This window comes from Myxocyprinus asiaticus, chromosome 21 (genome assembly GCF_019703515.2).
Source record: "Myxocyprinus asiaticus isolate MX2 ecotype Aquarium Trade chromosome 21, UBuf_Myxa_2, whole genome shotgun sequence".
In the NCBI taxonomy this organism is placed as follows: domain Eukaryota; kingdom Metazoa; phylum Chordata; class Actinopteri; order Cypriniformes; family Catostomidae; genus Myxocyprinus; species Myxocyprinus asiaticus.
This window is the reverse complement of record NC_059364.1, coordinates 15,485,937-15,510,697: the sequence shown is the minus strand read 5'-3', so window position 1 is coordinate 15,510,697 and position 24,761 is coordinate 15,485,937. Positions and strand designations below refer to the sequence as shown.

Sequence of the window (24,761 nt, the reverse complement as noted above, 5' to 3'; positions counted from 1 at the left end):
AAGTTACAGAAGATTAAAGGGATAGTTCCCCCAAAAATAAAATGATTAACAAACCTTCCGTGAAACACAGACAGTATCAGTCACCACTGACTTTCATTGCATCTTTTTATTTTTTTGTCTAGACAATTAAAGTAAATGGTGACTGATGCTGTCATTCTGTGTAACATCTCCTTTTGTGTTCCACGGGAGAAAGTAAGTCACAGATTTGGAAAAACATGAGGGTGAGTAAATCATGACCGAATTTTCATTTTTGGGTGAACTATCCCTTTTAATGAGGGAATTCTTTGGATATTAGATACTGACTCTATGCATACTTAAACTTCAAGCATTAAATAGAGGGATTGATCCTACAAGTATTTGCTTTTACAAGTTAATATTTGAAAGACTATGTTCATGTGATAACTATGAGACACTTAAATATTATCCACCTGTTCTGTCTCTATGTTGATGTGTGGGAAAAGGGAATGAAGAACTTCTTTGGTCTCAGTCTGGAAAGATTTCAACACGTCCTCCAAACTCTCCTGTAATGACATGTTTAGTGACAATCAAAAACACTTTCAGTACATTACAACAAGAGTGCTAGAACCTTTCAAACCATCATCAATTCAAATTTTAGCTAAAAAAATCAATTAAAAAATGTCAAATAACTTTATAAGAACTGATGTTAAACACTATTCCCAGGTCAAAACTCCTAAGTGACAGCTGAAACTGTCTTGGCCCAACCAAATGCTGACTAAAAAAGAAAACTACACTAGAAAAATATGACATACGAAATTTTCTGTGAAAACAGAACAGCAAACCTTTTACTCTGCTGAATAAAACTCCTTAAATAAACAAATCCTTCTTATTAAATTGCTTGCATTTGTATTCTTCCTCATTTGAAAGTGTCTGCTAAATTACCCATAAAGAAATCTGATATATGGCCATATATGAACACACACACATATATACATAAACACATACATACATTTGTACAAATATATACACATATTTGGTCACATAAAATACACACAAAATCCCCTCACACTGAAATACTAATAATGTTTTTTTTTTTTATATGACAACACTTCTGATTTGGAAATGCAAGAGTACTGCCTAAGTGAACTTTATCCAGCAGGGCCATATAATGAACTGATATGGTGAGATATGATGTGTGCCTATGCATATTTATATAAATTATTGTTCTTATGCAATATAATGACAGACACATTTACAATAGCTTTGTTTACTTACGCAACTCTTGCCCTGTGACTGATATAGTTCCTTGAGTTGATGCAGTTCCTGCTGTAGTGATGTCACAAGGCTTTCTTTCTCAGTTACACTGGGAAACAACATCAAAACCACTCAACATAAGAATCAAGAGACTCTTTATTATAGAATAATCTTAAAGGGATAGTTCATCCAAAAATGAAAATTCTCTCCTCATTTACTCACTCTCATGCCATCCCAGATGTGTATGACTTTCTTTCTTCAGCAGTTCAACACATTTTTAAGAAAAATAGAAAAATATCTTAGCTCAGTAAGTCCTTAAAATGCAAGTGGATGGTGATCCGACCTTTGAAGCTCCAAAAAGAACAGACAGTCAGCATAAATGTCATCTATACATTATTTAAAGCTGCACTACTTAAGTTTGTGCTCTCAAGCGACATCTGTGGATGTAACTTAATATGACTCTGACACTACACTCAAAGCACTTTTAAATAGAGAACAAGGGACTCTCCTCAGCCACAACCAGTAGATCTTAATTTGATTATTCAAGTGTTTTATCTACTATTAACATTTTGATTGTACCATAATTTTCAATTTATGAGATTAAACTCATGATATGGCTGATACGATTTCAATAGAAGACTTTATTATTTTTATACTATATTGTCCAGCCTCAGTTACTACAATAGCAAGTCTATGCAATGCAAACAATAACACAGTAAACTAAAAACATAAAACAGGGATTCAATAATGATGGGTATAAAATATACTTTATTAAATGGAAAAATATGCTTAAATATGCAAAATAACTTTATTACAAGAAATCAAATTTCAGAAGTCATTTATATTAAAGGTGCAATATGTACTTTTTTTAATGTAATATTCGCCTTTTTTTTTGCCAATGCGTGAACGGCTTGTAACACAACTTAAAAATGAGCCCTTCCCGGTTTTAATAGGCTAGGTTGCCTATTAAAGCCTGTAGACTGATTTTCATGTGAGGGGAGCGGGTCGCTTTTGCCGGGAAAATCCAAAGGATGTGATGATTGTGCGCGCTCCTGAGAGCCTTGCCTCAGACAGAAGCTTCTCTTCCGCTATTCAACAGCGACAACAAACTGCAATACTAGGTAACGTTATCTTAGAGATGGAATCCAGCAAACGTCCGGCTCCCAGCACAACACCGACTCCTACACAAACTCAGAGTAAGCCAAAAAAAAACAACAACAAAAACCATTACTGAATCCCGTCTGGCTAAGCGGAAACGTGATCGTGGTCGAGAGAACTAGAGTGAACATCAGCAGGGTATTTGATTCCTGGAGGGAACTTTGTTCGGTTTTGGGGATCAAAACCGACCCTGAATTGGCGTTCTTCTTATTGGACAAGTAAGCTTACATAACTGCAAAGCATGTGAAATATAGTGCCATAAGGATTGATCTGTGTAATTTTAGCTAACTTGACCTTGCCTGCTAACACTGACAAATTGTAAGCTACCTTGCTTCGTAACTTTCAAATAATTTCAATGATATTCTCTTTATACTAAAAGTTAGGAATGCTGATTCACAGTAACTGACATAATGTTAATCTGTAATTATTCAGCAAGGTAATCTACAATAACACATGAAATGAATGCTAGAAATTGTTCAAGATAATGCAAAAAGCTCCATTCATTAGTGTAACGTAACTTGGTTATACAGAAAATATATACATTAAATTATTATAAAACAATAGCGCATCGATATATCAAAATGACAGTTGTGATGGAATCACATCAATACTGAATTGTATCAACATATTTATAATGTACAGTCTATTTTATAAACAGCTACTGTCATCATCCACCAAATTTAGCTAACAGCTTTTGATAAAGCAGGCTAGCTAGCTAACGCCGACACAGGCTATCGTATAAATGCAGTCAATGTATCATGCAAAGAAAAGTGATTACTTCAAACTGCAGTCTCGCATAGTCAGACCTATATCCACACTTTCTTTTTGCCCTGTTCCAGCACTGGAGAGTCAAATATAATATACAGTCTCAAAGTTTGTAGTAAAACAATCATAACTGTGTAATTTTAACTGTGCTACCACATCTGTCAGCATGATGCCGGTGAATCACGTTAAGTCTCTTTGTTTTGGTTACTATGGAGTGCGCGCGATCACGAGCAACAGGCTGCAGTTCACTTAACGGCAACAGGTGTCATTAATAACAAGGGTTTCTGAATCTTACATACTGCACCTTTAATCACGTCACAGTAACTTCACCGGACAACGTAGATACACCGCGATCATTTAACACAGGAGTAACGTTCGATTCATAAAAGCATGACAAGCAATGTAAGCTTCAACAACCCTACCAGACAACATATCCAAGCATTATAGAAGGTAAACAACTTCGCCAAATGGATAACAGATAAACATCCATCAAGAGAGCGCGGAGTTCACGCAGTCTCTTGTGTGGCATATTCGCTATGGACGTAATCTCACATTTTTCTCTCTGTTGAGACATCCAGGATGAGCGCACAAAGCACCATTGTGAGTAAACATACAGATACAAAAACAGATCTAAACCAAAACCAACAAAGCTTCTGTAAAGCATTCCTCCTATTCAGTTGTAAACAGCGCTACTCTTCCGGGTGTGTCACACATGCGTCTGTTCTCGCATGAATATGCTGCTGACCGAAAGCAAAGATTTTTAATTAAAAATAACTTAAATATTGATATTTTTTGCTCCAAAATTTATCGTTTTGCTTTAAAAGACATTTATTTAACCAGTGGAGTCGTATGGATGACGTTTATGCTGACTGTCTGTTCTTTTGGAGCTTCAAAGTTCGTATCACCACCCACTTGTATTAAGGACCTACTGAGCCAAGATATTTTTCTATTTTTCTTCAAATGTGTTCTGCTGAAGAAAGTAAGTCATACACAATTGGGATGGCATGAGGGTGAGTAAATGATGAGTGAATTTTTATTTTTGGGTAAACCAACCCTTTGATGTGGTTGTCAGGAATGAAACATGAAGTGGGCTTTTGTAGGAGTGAATATGTACCTCTTAAGTACTGACTCCATTTTGGCTTTGTTGTCTTCCATCTATAGAGGAAGAGTGTGTTATCAGACACAGTCGAATTGATCCAAATAACTTTAATAATAACTAACAAACCTGAACAATTATTTCAAATTTCAAACACTTTTTGAAATCCATTTAAAGACCCCATGAAATCAATAATGCAGTTTTATGGCATTTAGTCCATGTCTATTAGCTTTGTAGCCATCTATATGCTACTGTACTCCTAATAGTTGACAAAATAAACCTTTAGCAGATACTAAATGCATTTAAAATATACAGTCTCTCTCCTCCAGGAAAATGGACCAAAAATATAGACACACAATGACTCGTCTTGAACAATACAGATTTTTGTCCAATCAAATGCTCTCTAAAATGAGAAGGTCACTCCCCCAAATAGTACTGACAAGCCTATTTCATTTTTTTTTTCTCCCCTTTTTCTCTCCAATTTGGAAAGACCAATTCCAAATGGCGGATGATGAATCTCAGTTGCCTCCGCGTCTGAGACCGTCAATCCGCGCATCTTATCACGTGGCTTGTTGAGCGCATTGCTGCGGAGATATAGTGTGTGTGGAGGCTTCACGCCATCCACCGCATCATCCACGCACAACTCACCACGTGCCCTACCGAGAGTGAACCACATTATAGTGACTACGAGGAGGTAACCCCATGTGACTCTACCCTCCCTAGCAACCAGGCCAATTTGGTTGCTTAGGAGACCCGGAGTCACTCAGCATGCCCTGGGATACGAACTAGCAAACTCCAGGGGTGGTAGCCAGCGTCTTTACCACTGAGCTACCCAGGCCCCGCCTATAGGCTATTTCTTAAAAAAAAAAAAAAAAAAAGAGACATCCCTTCGATATGTTCCACCCAAGCTTCCTGTTTCAATGGGAAATACATCAACACAGGAAACAACACTGCACTTGCCAAGCACTTTGATGGGGTCTTTAAGATCTACCAAAAATACTTTATGCTTTTTTTAGTATTGTTCCTAAATTTAATAAATGCAATTCTGTCTACTTAAAGCCAAGATTTACAGTATGTAAGCTTTCTGTGGAGCATACTAACAGAATAACACAAAATATGCACTTACTCTAGTGTTGCACTGTTCTTTATACTGTCTCAACTCATTCTCAAATGAAGCCACCCGAGCCTCCTCTTCTTTCAAACTACAGGAACAGGAAAAACAAAACACATAACAATTAGAAACTTAAAGCTTTAAAACAAAATTGTTTTACTTAAGTTGTTGCTTGGATTACAAATGATGCATACCTGTTTTGTAGCTGTTCCAGCATTTTTGTGTTTTCAAGCTATGAATAATTGAAGAAAAGTAAACTTGCATGAATGTTTAAGTCTGAATTTAAATATGTTGAGGTTTACAGTTTTGACATGATAAACTTACTTTATTAAGGTCAGAACTTTGCTCTTTAACCTGCTGAATTTCTTCCTGAAGAGTTGCTATTTGGTCATCTTTTTCTTTTATGCTTGCATTCAAATAATAAGGACAAATAAATGAGATTAAAATTGGGTGCCATGTTGGGGGCATACTAAGCTCTATTAAAATGCATTAGTGCAGTGGCAGCAAATATGCTCACTGTACCTGCGCTGCAACTGTTGCACCTCTGCTCTGTTATCCACCTGAGAGGAACATGAGATTAGTTCAAGCCAGCACAAAGAAAGAAAAAGACAAATAAAATCCAGTTATATTAGTAGTTCAAATCCAAGCATTTTAACATAGGGTATCTGCAGGTTCGAAGGAATGAAATTTAAGACTTTTTAAGGTCGAATAAAATAAAAATTTAAGACCACTTTCACAATAAAAACAAAACAAACAAACACATGAATTCATTAGCTGGTAAATACAAAACCACTGAGGCTACTTGAATGTCTCTAGACATGTTTATTTATTTATTTATTTTTTATTGTGCATTTATGTTTTAAGTTAATACAACATTAAAAGTCTAAATTAAATCATTAAGAATGCATGTAGCCTAAAGTATGTAGCCTATATTGTGACCCTTCTCTTTAGTCATTTGTTTTCTAGCAAGACATGACGCATTAGACCAATGCTTTGGCAACGTCACTGCTTATGTCAAACACGGAAGTGTTGGCAAAAACAATGCGCAAAAAATAAAGTTTGATTGGATTACGTTGTTGAAAAATGATTCCGAGGGCTCTCGTTGACTGCTGTGGCTTCAGGATCATCAACAGAGCTGACTGGACAGAGGAGATCATAACTCACAACTTTGCAGCATAAATTTATAGCGAACATGATTAAATGTCTGTTATTAACTCATATCATTATAGTAATTGTATTGCTAAGAATATGTTTGTATTTATGATGGTTTTGTGTCATACTTCTGTTTAATCCTCTAATCTTTCACATCTAACACAACAATCAGCGGGCTTTCTGTCACCACTTACTGCGCATGCGCTGACATATTTGTAAATAAGAGGATTGGTCTATAGACCTTATTCACAGTAGTGCCATGTTTGATTTTTAATGGGAATGGAAACGAGGCTGTGAGGGATAGACTTACCATTTCTTCAATGGCATGCACAGTGTTAATCTGTAAAAAGCTCCAACATCCCATCTGAGTTTCCACAACTCATGTTGTATGGAGTCTTTTGTCTACTGAGTGTCCTTGAAAATATATTTTTTCAATGTTTTGTACACGGAACGATCCAAAAACACTTTAAACTGCAGTACATCTCATCGAAGAGACTGTACATCTATCCCGCACAGCCTTGTTGTCAAGATACCGCTGCTGTGAATAAGGTGCTGAATAACATTATTTTTTTCTTGGCAGATATCTTTAACAAATACTTTAACAGGCAGTTAAAGGACAGTTCATTTAAAAATGAAATTTCTGTCATCACTGCTCACACTTGAGTCTGTATGAATTTTTCTCTGCCATGGAACAAAAAAGGAGATGTTAGGCAAAACGTTTAGTCTCAGTCTCAATTCACTGTCACTGCATCTTGTTTTTCATTCAGTGAAAGTGAATGATGACTGAAACTCCCTAATATCTCCTTTTGATATCCACTGAAATAAGAAAGTCATACAGGTTGCAACAGCATGAAGGTAAGTGATGACAATTTTCATTTTTGAGTGAAATATCTCAAATAAAAACTCATCAGTTACCTTAAAAATGGCCGTTTAAAGTTGACAAGATGTATTGAAAATGTTAACAGATTAAATTATGAAAGAGAAGGAGAGGGAGAGACGCTGTGCTGCTGCTTTCCCCTTGATTGATCTGAATAACTCGCAGCATCATGCAGGCTGCTCTGTCCATGCGCTGTCAGTGTCCTCTTTGCTCCGTGACGTTATAACTGCGTGACAAAAGGGACGCGTGGCGTGAGAGCGTGAGAACAGTGTCATTTGCGTTGGCAGCCCTAGATCTAGAGTGATGGAGATGAGAGATATAACAGGTGTAACTCTGCAGCTGAGTAGTTCTGTTAGCTTTACAATTATTGTCAAAGGTAGTATAAAATAGGAAGCGCAACGATTTGAAAGGCGTCAAGACCGCTCCAACCTTGCACGCTTGCAAATTGTAACGTCAACCGCTTTGTCAATTATAAGCAGGAGCGACTGTTAGAGACGCAAAATAACACCATTTGCATTTCGGATTAACGGGTTTATGAAGCTTTATACATGTGTAACATCGTTCAGTAAAAATGCGCTTCCCTGCACGTGCTCACACTAAACTCAAGCGTCGGCTACTAAATGACGGATGCACGAGAGAGAATTTGCCAAAAATTAAAAAAAAAAAAAAAAAAAAAAAAACCAAACATCAAGTTTGCCTTCACCTGATTGACGATGGTGTTTTTGAGTTGGGTCATCTCTTCTTCAAGACTTGAAACTCTACTCTCTTTCTCCTTCAGGCTACAGATTAATGAGTGAATGTGAATTCAAGTTCAACTAAATGTTATGTCGAAAAGCTGACATTAATTTTTTCATACAACCAACTAGGGAGATAGATGTAGACAGTAAATCTCACCTGCTCTTTGCTTGCTCCAGTTCAGCCGTCAAAGCCTGTAATGATACATGCAAATGATTATCAAATTACTGCCTCGCCATGCACATAGTAAAATGCAGATGAAAAGTTAATATTAGGGCTGTTAAAGGTAATGCATTAACAGAAAATACACAGCAGTAGCCCTTGTAGCTTATAGTCATGGAAAGTGGAGTCTCACCTCTGAATTGTGGTTCTGTTCTTTGTTCTGGCTTGCCTCCTGCAGCTGCTCTTTCTCCACCTGTGTCTGCTTCAGCTGGCTCTGCAGACTCTCCACCTGTCCAGCACTCTCTCTTAGTTCTGCCTCCACACTGGCCACACGAGCTTGAGCCTCTGATAAAGTTCATTAAGGAAGAGATTAATGTGGACATCTTTTTGATTTAACTTGTGCAATACAGGGTTCAAAAGTAAAAAGTTTTATATATATATATATATATATATATATATATATATATATATATATATATATATATTGGAGGTAGGAATATTTCTAATTACTTATTCACCATTTAGCTGACGCTTTACAGTACACTCATACACAAGCAACATGAGATTAAGTGTCTTGATATAGGGCTGGGCGATATGAAAAAAAAAAACAATTCTAGATTTTTATCAAATTTATAGATGATTCACGATTCGATTTTTTTTCAACATTTAAATATACTCCAACATGATTCAAACTGTATGTTCTTTATTAGAATGCAAGGCAAACTGGTTAGGGAAATCCAAGTTATTTTCATTATAGGAAACAAAGGTGTGCAAGAAAAATTTACAAATGCACCAAATGCACCGCAGGGGGAAGTTGTCAACAGAGTGTAAACGTAAACTAAATTTAAATCTAATAAACCCAGATGTTCAGAGATAATAGAATAAGAAAACTGCAAAATAATTCTTAGACAGTGTTCATTTTATCTACACCAAGTCTATTCAGAAAGTTATCTAGAAATCAAAATATATATAAATAAAATAATCACATTTATTTGGAAAGTACTCATTGTATATCAAACAATTTGTGTGTATATTCATAAACCTCTGCAGATAGATACACACCCTCTAGCGGTTCATGCTGAGCAGCGCAGCAATATGAAATAATTTATCATTACAATTAAACTAGCAAAGTTTGTCAAAATGATCACTTGCCAAATGTTGGCTATAGATGCAGTACACTTGAAACACATCACAGAACAAAGCAATAATTAGCGATCTATCTGAATCATCATGGCAAAAGGAGCGGCAGATGTTTGATTCTCCCATATATAGCCTCTCCGTGATTTGAAATGAAGCACCCATAACTGTCTTTTATATCAGTCTCCGTGTTAACCTGTCACGACCATTTTGATTGCGCCACACGTGCAGCTGATCAGATCCGGAGCGCCATTGAGACAAGCTCTTTGAATTATTTTTCTCTTCCTTATTCAGACTTTGGTGGATTTACAATGTATCTAACTTTAGCATTTGCAATATTTTTTGCAAAATCTCGATTAAAAAATAAAATATACAAACTTCGTCAACACGCAAATTCAAATTAATCTGAAAAATCTGAAAAAACGCCCAGCCCTATCTTGATAAAGGGCACTATGATGATACCAACCCAGATCTTACACAACTATTTTACACTTTTATTTTTCTGAAGCAGTCACTTTACGCAAATATGGCGCTACAATGTGTTTCTTTGAAATGCTCTAAATAAGCAGCTAATGTTGAGAGTAAACGCTTAAGATCTTAGCCCTGCACCCTGGTACTGTAATGTTTGGTGCTGACCTGCTAAAGCATTGGCATCTCGCTGAGCTTGTTCCAGCTGTGTCTGAAGGCTGCTTCTGCTGCTTTGGGTCTGTCTGAGCTCCTCACTCACTTCCTCCAGACGCTTTTGCAGGGCCTGTTCACTGCTCACCAAGCTTGCCTGCACCATAACACAAACACAACGAATGAAATGCCACTGAATTCAGAGTATTTATGAAAAAAGAAAAAGCAGGTTTAATAATGTTGGAATGTTAGACGTGAATTCTTTCAAATGTATTTGTATCTACTCATCGAAAAAGTTGAGGTGCATTAATCCATTAAAGGGACAGTTCACCCCAAAATGAAATTCTCACTTTCATGCCATCCCAGATGTGTACGACTTACTTTCTTCTGCTGAACACAAATGAAGATTTTAGAAGAATCTTTCAGCTCTGTAGGTCCTTTCAATGCAAGTGAAAGGTGACCAGACCTTTCAAGCTCCAAAAATCATATAAAGGCAGCATAGACAGTAATCCATAAGACTCCAGTGGTTTAATATATGTTTTTTGAAGCGATGCAATCACTTTGGGTGAGAAACAGATCAATATTTAATTTGATTTTTTCACATTCTGAAAGTGGAAATTTAAAGTAAAAATTGACTTAAATATTGATCTGTTTCTTACCCACACCTATTATAATTATTATAATTGCTTCTGTAGATTTTTAGAGCTTGAAAGGTCTGGTCACTATTCACTTGCATTGTATAGACATACAGAGCTGAAATATTCTTCTAAAAATCTTTGTGTTCTGCAGAAGAAAAAGACATACACATCTGGGTTGGCATGAGGGTCAGTAAATGATGAGTGAATTTTCATTTTTGGGTGAATTATCCCTTTGATTCCATTACAGTGCATCCATTAAAGGACATTTGGGTCTTAATGCACTTTAAACTACTTCCAAAATGGGACGGTGAAAACCTCAATGAAAACTTGACAAAATAGAAGTGGTAATATGGTTTACTTTGCGTCCAATTACCCAGATATTAAATTTATATTTATGCACTTGTCAGAGTTTTATCCAAAGCAATTTACAGTGCATTCATTTTGGCAGTTTGTATCCCCTGGGAATCCAACCAATGACCTTAGCGTTGCTAGATTCTACCAACTCTACCAGCTGAGCTACAGGAGCACTGGAATTCTAGATTATATCACAAACGAGGTCAAACGAGTCTGACTCACACTCTCCAGACATTACCTATGTCTCTCCTGAGTCAGTACAGTCTAGAAATACTTAAAATAGGTTCAGAACACACTGTAATACAAGGCTGTACTTTATACAGTGGCCTTTGGTGAGTCGAGACAGTTTGCTCTCAAAGCATGCGAATAGGAGTGTAGATCGTCTCATGTTTTATCTGTGCTTCCAGTAAGTACAGAATATCTAAGACTGATTAGACACTCGTGTGTATCTGTGTGAAATCGTACTGCTGAGGCAGGCTCACATTCCAGATTGTTCAGAGTAGCTCTTCCCTGTAGCGCGGGCAATGTTCCAACCCACAGAGCACTGCTGAGTGATCAAACTGGCAATCAAAATGTTCCGCCAGAATGTGAACAATCCCAGTAGTAGAGGAACCAGCGCCGAGGGGTCAAAGCATTTACCGGCAAGCCTAATCAAGTTTTTTAACACACACACACACACACACACCACACACCACACACCACACACTGCAAGAAACTAAGCTTGCCTACCTGTAGATGTGAAAGGCTAAACTGCCCAGCAAGAGGTAGCTGAAAACTCAAATGAGGCTACTGCTGATGCTGGGAGATCTTTAATAAAAATCAGAGTGGTATTTTGAACTCTTTCAGAAAGGTACTGCTTGGGCCCTTGTTGTGCAGTTTTTTGGTACAAAACAGTGCAACTCTGCAAACTAAACAACAGTAATGATTGGTGACTGTGATGCACAGGTAATGTTTAGAAGGGCCGGCATCTGACCTGTAGCTGGGCCAGTTGCTTCTCAGCAGTGGCAGCTTTAGATTCCAGATTTTTCTTGAGCTGTTCATCAGCCTTCAAGGACTCGTTCTTCTCAATCAGCTCCTTATTCAGCCGCATGCAGTCCTGACGCAGTTTGGCCAACTCAGCATTTTGTCTAATGGACCAAAAGTAAAATGTATTTCCAAGTGAAACAGGATATTTAACGAGAAAAATTTTTTTAGGGCAGAACTTTATTGTATCCATCTTGTATTGCTTGAATGGCAAAAATTGGGTGTTATACACCAGAATGTAGCCAGGAGGTATTGGGATTTGTGAACTGAAAAGGTATGTCATTTCAAAAGCAAGCAAGTTATTACATTTTGATAAAAAAATTATGCAAACTTTTTTTTTTTTTTTTTACAATTCAAATAATGTGCTACGATTAATCATGCACAATTAGACCAGGGCCAAGCTATAAGAAAGTAAATAGGGTCAATGTTGGTAATGTTGTTGAGTGTTGTTGTTGAGTTTGTCCTCATTAGTCATGACCGTCAACAGTATCACACATGAAGAAATTTTGACTGTTGCTATGATGGGTAGCACACTATAATCTCATTGGTCCTATTCTCATTGGCTATCATTTTCTTTTTTTTGGCAATGATTTTCTGTAATTGCAGGGCAGAACATTTCTCTTTAATGGAGGCCAAAGAAATTACTTGCCACATTGTGCCAAGTTAAGATAAAGTGCATGAGTTTGCTGTGGTCTTTGATAAGAAACAATGTTTTTCACTATTACAAAACAGATGAGTTAAGAAAATGGAAGTGAAAAAGACATTATTGGGTTTGGGAGGAGCTGTAAGTTCATACTTGCTCTCAGTCTGACTGGTGGCTTGGTTGAGAGCATCTCTGAGGATGGAGTTCTCCTGCTGTAGACGGGCCAGCTGAGCATTCGGGCCTTTCTCCAGCTGGTCCTGGAGAGCCAAGACCTGAGAAGGAAGAGGACTGGCTTAGATATGTCACCTAAATATTTGGGCTGCCTAAGTTAACATGTTCACTTACAGTATGAGCTTAATGAAATACATCTAATGACATTACATTTAATTAAAACGGTTAACGAAATTACCTAATTTGACATTACAGCTAACTTTAATGAGATAAACGTTGTTTTGTTTTCCTTCAGAGGAACTGAATGTATTAAAACTAAAAAATATTTTGAGCCAAATTTCAGCAAACTCATAATGTGAGATTAATCATGTTAACTACAATTGTGCAGGTTTACAGCAGAGTTCTCACTTTGGCATTAAGCTGCTGGGTCTCGGCGAGGTGATCTTGATAACTGGCCTGCATACGTGCTTGCAAGGCGATAATATCCTGCTCTCGCTTGCTCAGCTGAGAGCTCAGCCTGGTCTCTACAGATGCCACCTTTGACTTCTCCACAGACAGCTCCTACATACATAAAAACAGGTCATGATCTGGGCATCTAGTGTCATCTGGTGCAGGTGTTAAGTGTAGCTTAGTTGTTAAACATATGGGCTGGTAACTTGTAGTAAGATTGTAGTCAAACCCTACAACAACCACCATCGGACCCTTGAGCAAAGCACTTATCCCCTGTTCCTCCATGGGAACTGTCCCTGTTAAGTGTACTATAAGCTGCCATTCACACAGGACACGTTTTTATTATTTATTTTTTTTATTGGCTGATTTATTGCTGATAACTACATTCTGTTCCATTCCCATGTCTAGCTGGTCGTGCTTGAATGCAAGAACGCATTCTGTGTGAAGTCGCCATGAATAAAAGCATGAGCTAAATGATAAATTAGTACTTCGTAGCTTCCAACACAGAATTTCCCACAGTTTCAGTTGAATCTAAGTTAGATTCAACTGATAGGGCCTGACCCATGTACACTTATCAAATAGCTCTTTTAACAAATGTTTCTTCATTTTGTGTGTGTGTGTGCGTTTGTGTGTTTTAGAGGCAATACCTTATTTAGTTCTCTAAGACGGCTCTTAGCAGCTGCTGCATCCTCCTGCTCGGCTGCCAGCTGCTTTTCCCGTTCCTCCAGCTGTTTCTTCAGAACGGCTACTGGATCACCCTTCTGTGTAGCCTATAAACACACACAGAGCTCTGTTTACATAAACTTCCTGCTTGAGTGTAAATAAAGTGAGCACGGAATGAAGTGAGAAGCATAGGGGATATAGTATCTACATGAAAATGAATCACTTTTATGATGGATTTAAGATTGCATTCCTTTGGAAATATTTAACAAAACACCACAACAGAAGAAATAAACACCCATTATATCTAAATCTCTCAAAAATAAAATGTGTCTTAATATGTGATATTGTATGACTACTTAAAGCAGAGGTGTGTAATTTCTGCACCACTAGTGGCACCAAACAAACAGGTTTCCAGACCTCTGTCCCCCATTGTTTGAACATACCCTGTGCCAGGTGTCCTGGATGATGCCAGTTTTATCAGACAGAATCTCAATGAGCTGCTGGGCCTCTCCTTCACTGAACACCATACTCCTAACGGTGGACACCAAAGCCTTATATGGTAGGTACACTGGACTGTCTGCGGGGTCTGCAGCCGCCGCTAGAAAGAGAGAGAGGGCATAGATAATTTATTAAGGTGTGTGTGTGTGAGAGCGAGAGACATCGAAAGGAGTAACCTAAGAGAGAGAAATGAAGTAAGAAATGACTGCTATCCGCTTAGAAGATTCAGTTGGAGTGCTGCCCCCTGTTGGAGTGTGCATGGGTGTAATTCAGGGACACCAAATCAAAAAGCCAAAAAAAAAAAGTTAGTCGCAGTAGGGTGTACACAAACACATTATGTTTTTGGGCAAAATCTCCAAACCACTTTATTTCAGTCCTAAACATTGCCTAAATATCCACACCACAATCTTCAGCATTCAATCTGTCATGTTCCCTCCAGTTCAAATCATAACAGTAGTGAAAACAAAACTACACTGTTTAAAGGAATATTACGGTTTCAATACAAGTTAAGCTCAATCAACAGCATTTGTGGAATAATGTTAATTACCACACAAATGTATTTTGACTCATCCCTTCTTTAAAAAAAGCAAAAATCTTGGTTACAGTGAGACACTGTAATTGAATGGGGCCAATCTGTAAACTTTAAAATACTCACCGTTTCAAAAGTATCATCACAAATGTAAACAATAAGTGTGTTAACATGATTTTAATATTCAAACTGCTTACTAACCTTTTCTGTGTAAAGTTATATCCAATTTTACAACTTTGTTGCCATGAAGATGTTATGCCGTAAACCCTTAAATAACCATTTAAACAACTTTACAGCTCAAGTAAAACATTTGTTTTATCAAGAATTATTGTAAAGTGTTTTATAAATTTTGAAGCTTCACATTTTCAGCTTTAAACGCTCCGAAAATTGGCCCCATTAACTTCCATTGCAAGAGCCTCACTGTAACCTTCATTTTTGCCTTTTTTTTTTTTGTTTTTTTTTTTTGGAAATAAACATTTTGCCACAAATGCTGTCGACTGATCTTAACTTGTATTGAACCCAGAATTTTTTTATTTAAATTATCTTTAAATTCCTTGAATTCTAGAGTCCAAATCGTATGCAGACACACAGTCCATGCTGTAAATCAGGGCTACTCTACTTCAGCAAGGTCAAGGGCCGCAAAGCTGGATCAATGTACCTACGAGGGCCGCACTCTTAATTTTTATGATTATATATATGAAATGAAAATCCTCTCATCATTTACTCACCCTCATGCCATCCCAGATGAGATGTGTATAACTTTCTTCTGCTGAACACAAATGATTTTTTTTTTAGGAAAAATATCTCAGCTCTGTAGATGAGAGACAGATCAATATTTAAGTCCTTGGCTTTTTTACTTTAAATCTCCACTTTCACTTTCAGATGTGAAAGTGAAACTAAACAGGTGCCACATGTGACTGTCAGATGTGAAAGTGAAAGTTGAGATTTAAAGTAAAAAACAAGGTCTTAAATATTGATCTGTTTCTCACCCACACCTATCATATTGCTTTTGATTATATGGAGTCAACCACTAGAGTCGTATTAATTAATTTTATGCTGCCTTTGTACTTTTTGGAGCTTCAAAGTTCTGACCAGCATTCTCTAGCATTGTATGGACCTACAGGGCTGAAATATTCTTCTAAAAATCTTCATTTGTGTTCTGCTGGAGAAAGGAAGTCGTACACATCTGGAATGGCATGAGGGTGAATAAATGATGATAGAATTGTCATTTTTTGGGTGAACTATCCCATTTAGGTATTATTTTAATCATAAGGTGTGTAACAGTTCGATATAGATCAGTTCTGTTGTCATGGTGATTGTCAACTAACAAACACAATGAGTGTTCAACATCACATACACTAGAGATGTGTTTAACAAGAGCGATGTATTCAAAATTAGCACCACAAGTCCTTCAGTGAAAAGTCATATAGATTTGTTCACCCCATTAGCGTTTTGCGTCGAAGTAACGCAGATCACTAAAAAGCATTTGCATGAAGGCGTCTCAACGCTGTCACTGCAGGAAAAACTGTTATTTGTTTTCCTGTAAATACTGTTGTCATGACGAGTACATATCTCTGATGAGCTATTCAAGAGATTGGACAGATTTGCGCCGTGTTGAATATAACTCAAGTGAGATTGCTAGCGCACATTTGATTGACAGACCGCACACACGTGTACTGCGTGTGAACGCTCGCGCAGACCGACCGCCGCTCTCATAACATCAGCCATGCTCTGATATTTATTTTTTTAATTTTTTTGGAACATCCTCTTGCAGCTGAATTCCCTCTCTAACATGATTCAGCAATGTAGAGGACTAGCGTAAATCCTCATGAAAATGGACACCTCATACAGATTCGATAGGCTGCTGATGATATCATAACGCGGGTCGCAAAAGATCACTCGAGGGCCGCGTGTTGAGTAGACTGCTGTAAATTGTACTTGACAATACAGTTAACTGGACACTTGTACAGTAGTGTAAGTATCTACTCTGGTGTTCCTTATTTACTCATTATGTTATTTAGATAATGCCAGCATGGCAAGAGTGCAGTGTGGCACCAGGGTGAGATGGTACTCAGGGCTGGTGATAAACTCCTATTGTCCAGTTACTAAAGGCCTTTGTATGCTCCCCTAGCGGAGCAGCTGAGGCAAGAGTATTGTTTGAATAGAGCCAAGAGAGCTGTGCTCTGTGTAGAGAAGTGGAACTCAAAGTTCTCGGAAACCCACCTGAACACTGGCACAAACTCATTGGCTTTTCCCACGGGTGCCAATACCACATCACAAGTGAGGGGAAAATGTATAAGGTGTCTGACTGTGTCTATGTTTAAAGAAAGGAGAAAAAGAGAAAGTGAGGGAACTTGTTTGACTAAGGGTGACAGAAGGTTGATGGAAAACAGTGTGAAAGAACAACAAAAGGGGAAAAAAAGTTATTCCAACAATATGTATAGCAGCATGAGGCTCAAGGAAATAGTCGATTATGAAAGTGTTATTAAAGAAACATTTAAACCAGAAATGGAAATTCTGTCATTTACTCACTCTCGTGCTTTTCTAAACCATTTTCTTTCTTTTGAGGAAAACAAAAAGTGAATTTTTGTGGAACATTCTGGTCACTCATTCCATATAGTGCCAGTGAAGAAAGTGGTCAATTCGACTTTATTTAAAGTGGCTTGGTTATTCTTAAGTCACCTTTTGTGTTCCACAGAAGAAAGTCATATGGGTTTGGAACAACACGAGGGTGAGTAAAGTATGACAGCATTTTTGGTTTCAGTTGAACTATTCCTTTAAGTGAAACTTTTGCATGTGTTTAAGAGCCTGTGAATTGGTGCACTTGTACATGAAGAACAGCTCATGAGCAGAAAATGCAACTCAAAGCCTTCGTTCCCCTGTGAGTAGCACTTTAGACACCAAGTTTTTTTGCTCTCAAGGAAACAGCCAATCAGGGCAAACATCAGCAAATAAGGAGCAGTGCTATTCCAGCAACCGCCCACAAAGGAAATAGAGCACATCAGTGCTATTTGTCAGTAGGAACCATCCAGATGAGTACTTTGAACTAGATTAATGAAATCAGGAAGTGACACAAATATAAACTTACATCACAGACAATGTATTTGTTTTTGTTTTTGGAAGTTCATTAAACAAAGATACCATCTTTGAGGTTAACCCAAAACTACTTTATCTCTGTGTATTTAAGAGTCTGATCAAACACTAGCAAATCAATCAGACGCATCCTGTTATTGCATACTGAGGCCAAGCTTCCTTGAAGACTTACCTCCTCCTACACACATTCATTTATAATTTTTTTCATTTAACAAGTCTAATAAATGCATCTGCTACATTTCAGAAGGATTCCGCTGCATTCTCCTCATAATGAAAATGATGATGATGATGATAAAGGCAAATATTTCTTTTATGGGTCTTTATTACTGATCTATAATATAGAACTGGATTGCTGATGGCCTCATAACATTGACGCCACTGCACCGCCATATTGCTATGCCCAAACATTCCATTGACCTCCTTGCTCTGTGTAATGAATATTATCCATAGTGAGCAAATTAAAAGTTAATCATGATTATCATATGAGGGTGAAATGCGACAACCGTATCTGGAGGTCACAGATGGTGAGACGTTGATTGAGGCTCTATGGCAGCTGAGGCATACCAAGATGGCTGCACAAACACTTCTGGTGGCTTCATCTCCTGCTGGCAGTTTATGGTTGCATCAGCAATCCAATTCTATACATATATCAGTGGTCATTATACTGGGTGGATTCAGTAAGAGTGGACAGGAAATTAGTAGCTTCAACGTTTTTGGTTTCAGTGTGAATTTTGTAGTTACTGAAGGTTTTCGCTGAACCTGAGCATAGTTGAGCCAAACCAGCCTGTCAAAGGACAGATTCCAGTCTAGGAGACCCTATTTTTTTTCATGATTTAAAAATATATGTATTTTTTTAATTATATGAAACCTGGCCTGATGAATCTCTGGTGATGTGTGTAGGTCTATTGGTGATAAAGACAATGAGATAAAGACACAAAGAAGTTTCTGTGGAAGGCCTCGTGTGTTATCACACACTGAGCTACACTTAAGAAACACAGCATGAGGCCTTTCATAAATACCCCAAACACAATATGCATGTGTTTGAATGTGCTATGGCTCTCAAGGTCTGATGATGTCTTACTATACCCTACAGACACAAGGTTTGGTAAACTGGCAATTATGTAAGTGAAAGGCCTGAAAATGTGAATAGATGTCTTTATGTGATAAAATGTGACAAGCCCTGCACTGTTTCAAAAAAGGACCAGCAGGGGGCAGTCACCTCTTCTGACCTCTGGCCTGTGCACCCTGTCTAGTAATTATCAGACCAGTTACAGGCAGTTTGGTGGAGATAACAGCTTACCTGACTCTGCCTTCTTGGATCCTGCTTTCTTCTTAGGTGGAGCCTCTTGTTTGTGCTCCTCTGCTTTGGCCAGCACAGCAGTTACTGGGGTGGCTTTTAGAGTGCCCACTGGAGGTACGGCCATCACTGGAACCTTTTTAGTCACCGTCTCCAACGGAGCCACTGATTTGGGCAGAACCTCAGCTGAGGAAGACTCCACTTTGGCTTTCTTCTTCCTCTTATTCTTAGGAGATGGGGCAGGTGTGGCATCATCTAAAATGGAACAGGGTGTAGGACCTGCTGCAGCCTTACGAGAAGGCGCCGAGGCAGATGGACTGGGTTTTTGGGTAGGAGCAGGTTGAGAGGATTTCTGGGTTGGGGCATTTTGTAAAGTCTTTTGGCCTGGGGTAACTAAAGCAGCAATTTGGGCTGGTGGAGGTGGAGCTACTTTCTGGGCTGGGGCAGATGGAGAAGATTTCTGGGCTGGGGCAGTTGAAGCAGACTTCTGGGCTGGGGCAGTTGAAGCAGACTTCTGGGCTGGGGCAGTTGAAGCAGACTTCTGGGCTGGGGCAGTTGAAGCAGACTTTTGGGCTGGGGCAGATGGAGAAGATTTCTGGGCTGGGGCATATTTTTGGGCAGGGGCTGGTGGAGCAGATATCTGAGCAGGGGTAGGGGAAGTGGATTTCTGGGCTGGGGCAGCTGGAGCAGATTTTTGGGCAGGAGCAGGAGAAGCAGATTTCTGGGCTGTGATAGGCGATGTGGATTTCTTGGCAGGAGTAGGTGAAGCAGATTTCTGGGCAGGAGCAGGTGAAGCAGATTTTTGAGCAGGAGAAGCAGATTTCTGGTCTGGAGCGGTCTGATTCGACTTCTGGGAAGGGGCTTCTGGTTGAAGTGTCAGAGCAGCTACTTGTTCTGGGGCAGGTTGTATTGATGGAGTGGGTTTAGCTAGTGCTTCTGCAACCTCAGGGATGACCTCTGACTCCCCATTGGCCTTATCTTCTTTTTTCTTACCTCGGTTTTTCTTCTCAGCTGCCTTGTCCTTTTTCTTCTTGTCTGTTCGTTGGCCTGTTTGGGTCTTTCCTAGCTCCTTTCGTTGCTTGGCTATAGCTTCTTCATATGAGGTCTCCTTCATGGAAAATGTTGAGACGAGGGCAATCCCAATGGCTGAGAACACCATGAAGCCACCAAACACAACTATTCCAAGGGTCTGAGGATCGTAGATGTCCATGACTGCAAGTGCGCCTTCTTATTAAACCTTTTAAACAAAAATTGGATCAGGTAAATTTTGTGGCATTTACATTTTTTTTATACATCAATAATATCAATATTTTTGTATTACATTGTTTTAAAGTTCTACCTAAAGACAATTATAAAATGGAACACCAGCTGAAATCCTTTTCCACTGGAGTTGCACCGTAAGTATTAACCAGTTTTTGTTCATCATTCAAACACCTAAACATTCACAGTTCTACAACGCAAAATTATTTCGTAGCATCTCTTCCTCAAACATATGTCTAACACTTTAACTTTTAAAATATGAAAATATGGGCACAAAACTGGGCTTTTGAACGCTGACCTGGAGAGAAGAAAGCAAATCCCAAACTCTACACTGCTCTGACAATGAAAGATAGACGTTTCAGTTCCAGAATTATCCAAATTACTGAATTGGAAGTTTAGTGTGCTTAGCTGTTTAGTTCCTAGACACAAGTATCTTAAAAAAGCGCTCCCAGAAAAAGACTGGGAAAAGATGTCCAGCGGGCTACCCTCAACTTCTATGAAATACTGTGAAAAAAAGTTTTCCATACGATATGCAAACATTGCATTTGGTCGGTGAGGACAGAGTTACGCAACAGTGTTCTTCATTCCAATATGTGCTGCACTCATCTGCCAAAGCAAATTTCTATTCTCCTCTACTTCCATGGGATTCTTGCCATACAAGTCTCACACTTCAACTGCGCATCAAAGCACAAATGCTTTGTTAGTCTAGAAATACATGGCAAAAAAGCCCTGATCATTCTGCTGTATCCCAGAAGCAAGAACAATCTAGACAACCTTCAGAGCACAATATTCAAAAGATTTATGGGCCATCTGTAACATGTAGCCTACTTTGGAATGTTGAGGTTTTGGGGGACCACAGATTTGCATACAGGCTGCTCTTTTTTTGCATAGCTTTAAACTATGTTTTATTGTGTTGTAATATCAATCTAAAACAGCATTTCTTGACATACAGCTTCCCAGGTGTGGAATCAGCGCAAATCTGCACATTCAACCCTATGTTAAAGGATCGTAGCTGAACAATCTGTAGTATGTAAAAATTGTCAGAGGCCTCCTCTTTGGCGTCCTCCCAGCAGGTGGCTAGAAACTTGCCTAGAAACGGCCCTGCGTCATGACAACATTATTTACAGGAAAAAAAAAATTTTTCCTGCAGTAACGGCATTGAGATGCCTTCATGCCAATGCTTTTTAGTGATCTGCTTTGGTGCAAAATGGTATGGGAGGTGAACAAATCTTTATGACTTCACTTAAGAACTTTTGGGGCTAATAATGGATATATCGCTCTTGTTTTTGAACGTGTCTCTGGTGTATGTGATGTTGAACACTCATGGTGTTTGTTAGTTGACAATCACAGTGACAACAGAACTGATCTATATCATAAAATCGAACTGTTACACACCTTATGATTAAAATAATTACTAAAAGGGATAGTTCACCCAAAAATGAAAATTCTCATAATTTCCTCACCCTCATGCCAGATGTGTATGACTTTCTTTCTTCTGCAGAACACAAAGAATTTTAGAAGAATATCTCAGCTCTGTTGGTCCATACACTGCAAGTGAACTTTGAAGCACCAAAAAGTTCATACATGCAGCAAAAAATAATCCATAAGACTCCAGTGGTTAAATCTATGTCTTCCGAAATGATATAATAGGTGTGGGTGAGAAACAGATCAATATTTAAGTCCTTTTTTTTTTTTTTTTTTTTTTACTATAAATCTGCACTTTCACATCTGTAAGTGCCTGTTTAGTTTCATTTTCACATCTGAAAGTGAAAGTGGAGATTTAAAAAAGACAAAGACTTAAATAATGATCTGAGCTGATATATTTTTTCAAAAAAAAAAAAAAAAATCATCATTTGTCTTTAGCAGAAGAAAGTTATACACATCTGGGATGGCATGAAGGTGAGTAAATGATGAAAGAATGTTCATTTTTAGGTTAACTTTCCCATTAATTAACCTTGCAACATTCTAACAATAAAAATGTTAGCTTATTAATATTATCATAAAAATCATAAAAATTAAGAGTGCAGCCCTCAAGGGTACAGGGATCCAGCTTTGCGGCCCCTGACCTCTCCGAAGTTGAGTAGCCCTGGTCTATAGCGTGCCATTTGAAGAGCCAATTAGAAATTGTGTGGGCGAGGGGGCGTTTATATATATATATATATATATATATATATATATATATATATATATATAGATTCATAATTAATATTTTTATCCTTTATTTTTATTCACAATGAAGCCGTTCATAGAACATACAAAAAGACAATGAAAAAATATTAGTTTATAAATTCGCCTGTTCTGCTTTTCTCTCTGAAGCTTGAATGAACTATATAAAGGATGCGATCAGAGCAGGCATATCTTTGCTCATTTTTAGACATCAAAGCTGTTATAAGCGATGAAAATTGTTTTTATATCGGTACCTACTTTTCTAGCTCACTAAAGAAGCAGAAAATCTCAACTGTCTGCCTACAACTGAGCATCACCAAAACCAAAATATAACACCATAAGTTATTTATAGTCAGGCCCTTTCGTTCCATAACTGAAACAGCATATTTTAACCTTCCCTGGCTACGAGCTAGTTAAACAGCAGAGTAAATAAAGTAGAGAGATCAAAGTTTACGGCTAATTGCTATTGAACATCTTTGAAGCTTATGAAGAATAACGCCTTAACCAAAGCTTTAACTCTCACCTTTACCGTGTGATGAATCACTTCAGGAAGAGTTTAAAAAGAAGTGAATAACTTGAATGCAACTATCTTACCACGTCGGCAAAAAAAAACTAAACAAAAACAAAACAAAAAATCTTATCCCGGGTTGAGGAGTCAGTCGATGTCTGTGTGGAGTCGTGGCACTTTCTCTACGCCGGTCAGTGGCCCACTTTCCGTCCACCCAGAAGACAGCTGATTGGTCAAAACAGAGTCTCTCAAAAACCTGAGAGCCAATAGTATAAGATGATAGTGAAAAAAGGCGGGTCCTTATGGCGCGTTAGGGAGTTGTAGTCTTTTTAACTCTTTAACTTTTTGCGGTTCAGAAATTTCCATGTTTTCACAGGTGAGCAGAGCAATTTCATTTGATTACCTCTTTCATTGTCAGTCGTCAGTTGTTTGTCTATATGCATTTTTTTAATTATTTATCTATTTACTTTATTTACTTGATTATTTTTGCATATCGCATTTGATAAAAGTGTCTGATTCTTTTCATAGTCAAGATTGGAGAGGGCCTTTTTATGTAAAAGCCATTGAAAACACATTTTTGCTGACAAATAATCTGAATAATGGGGGATTATGGCCCTGTATGGAGTTTCTATTTATCCACAGTAGTCTACTAATTTAAAAGGTTGTCTTTTTAGCCTCCATTTTCTTCCAGTTTCTACAAGGTGTGTGAATTATTTTATGCAAAATGATTTTTTTTTTTCATTGGTCCATTATCAATATTAGATCAGACAATATTTATTTTCTATAGTCTTCTGTATTTGCCTTATGCTCATGCTATGACACCCATTATAATAGAGCTGCTCATTAAAAAATCTTATTTACTTTTGAAAGGTTATTCTTTGGTGTAGTTTTACTGTGCCAGTTGTGTGGTGTCACTTTAATTTGTTTAGCAGTGGATGTGGTTTACATCTGCAAACATTTGGTTGACAACATTAGTAGAAATATTTAATGATGATACATATTAATACATCCTACCTTAAATGCTAGTGTTAGTCATGGCGTTGAACAAATAATTACTTTACTTAACAATAATTTTACATACATATTAAATCGCAAATATATAAAATATCTAAAACTAAATCAAATGTATCAGTTTCACATATGCATTAAACTAAAGGTTTCATTAAAAAAGTGCATGAACACATTCCACACTTATTTCTTTATTGTCATAGAACAGTTTTAGTCTTCACATCATCATATAAGAGGCATTGAAAGGTCACACTGTGCCAATCACGAGGATGCTATAGTGCACATTTACTGACACTCAGTGTCTCAACACACCTATACTTGCCTCTCCCAAGAAAACATTTCAGATGAGCATCTTCTATCTGAGCACACTTCTGTAATCACAAACATGCTTTACACTTAGTTACTTTCCAGGTGAAATGTTTCGTTTTTGTTTTTTG

The 24,761-nt window shown here is 37.8% G+C and overlaps 1 protein-coding gene across 2 annotated transcripts in view; it reads right to left on the bottom strand.

The window, feature by feature from the left end:
- The window catches only part of LOC127412380 (ribosome-binding protein 1-like), a 34,286-nt gene extending 10,773 nt beyond the window's left edge, over positions 1-23,513 (bottom strand). The window contains exons 1-18 of one of the 2 annotated variants that reach the window (XM_051648688.1): positions 23,332-23,513; positions 19,386-20,619; positions 14,409-14,563; positions 13,950-14,072; positions 13,261-13,413; positions 12,835-12,953; positions 11,989-12,142; positions 10,042-10,180; positions 8,462-8,613; positions 8,266-8,300; positions 8,075-8,150; positions 5,865-5,902; positions 5,667-5,748; positions 5,537-5,574; positions 5,358-5,433; positions 4,250-4,290; positions 1,234-1,321; positions 429-521 (exon numbers count right to left, since the gene is read on the bottom strand). In XM_051648688.1, coding sequence (XP_051504648.1) covers positions 429-521; positions 1,234-1,321; positions 4,250-4,290; positions 5,358-5,433; positions 5,537-5,574; positions 5,667-5,748; positions 5,865-5,902; positions 8,075-8,150; positions 8,266-8,300; positions 8,462-8,613; positions 10,042-10,180; positions 11,989-12,142; positions 12,835-12,953; positions 13,261-13,413; positions 13,950-14,072; positions 14,409-14,563; positions 19,386-20,592 — 2,769 coding nt within the window. In that variant the 5' untranslated portion in view covers positions 20,593-20,619; positions 23,332-23,513. The remainder of the gene's footprint in view (positions 1-428; positions 522-1,233; positions 1,322-4,249; positions 4,291-5,357; positions 5,434-5,536; positions 5,575-5,666; positions 5,749-5,864; positions 5,903-8,074; positions 8,151-8,265; positions 8,301-8,461; positions 8,614-10,041; positions 10,181-11,988; positions 12,143-12,834; positions 12,954-13,260; positions 13,414-13,949; positions 14,073-14,408; positions 14,564-19,385; positions 20,620-23,331) is intronic. The other variant, XM_051648687.1, reaches the window with a different exon arrangement.
- Positions 23,514-24,761: the final 1,248 nt, after the last annotated feature.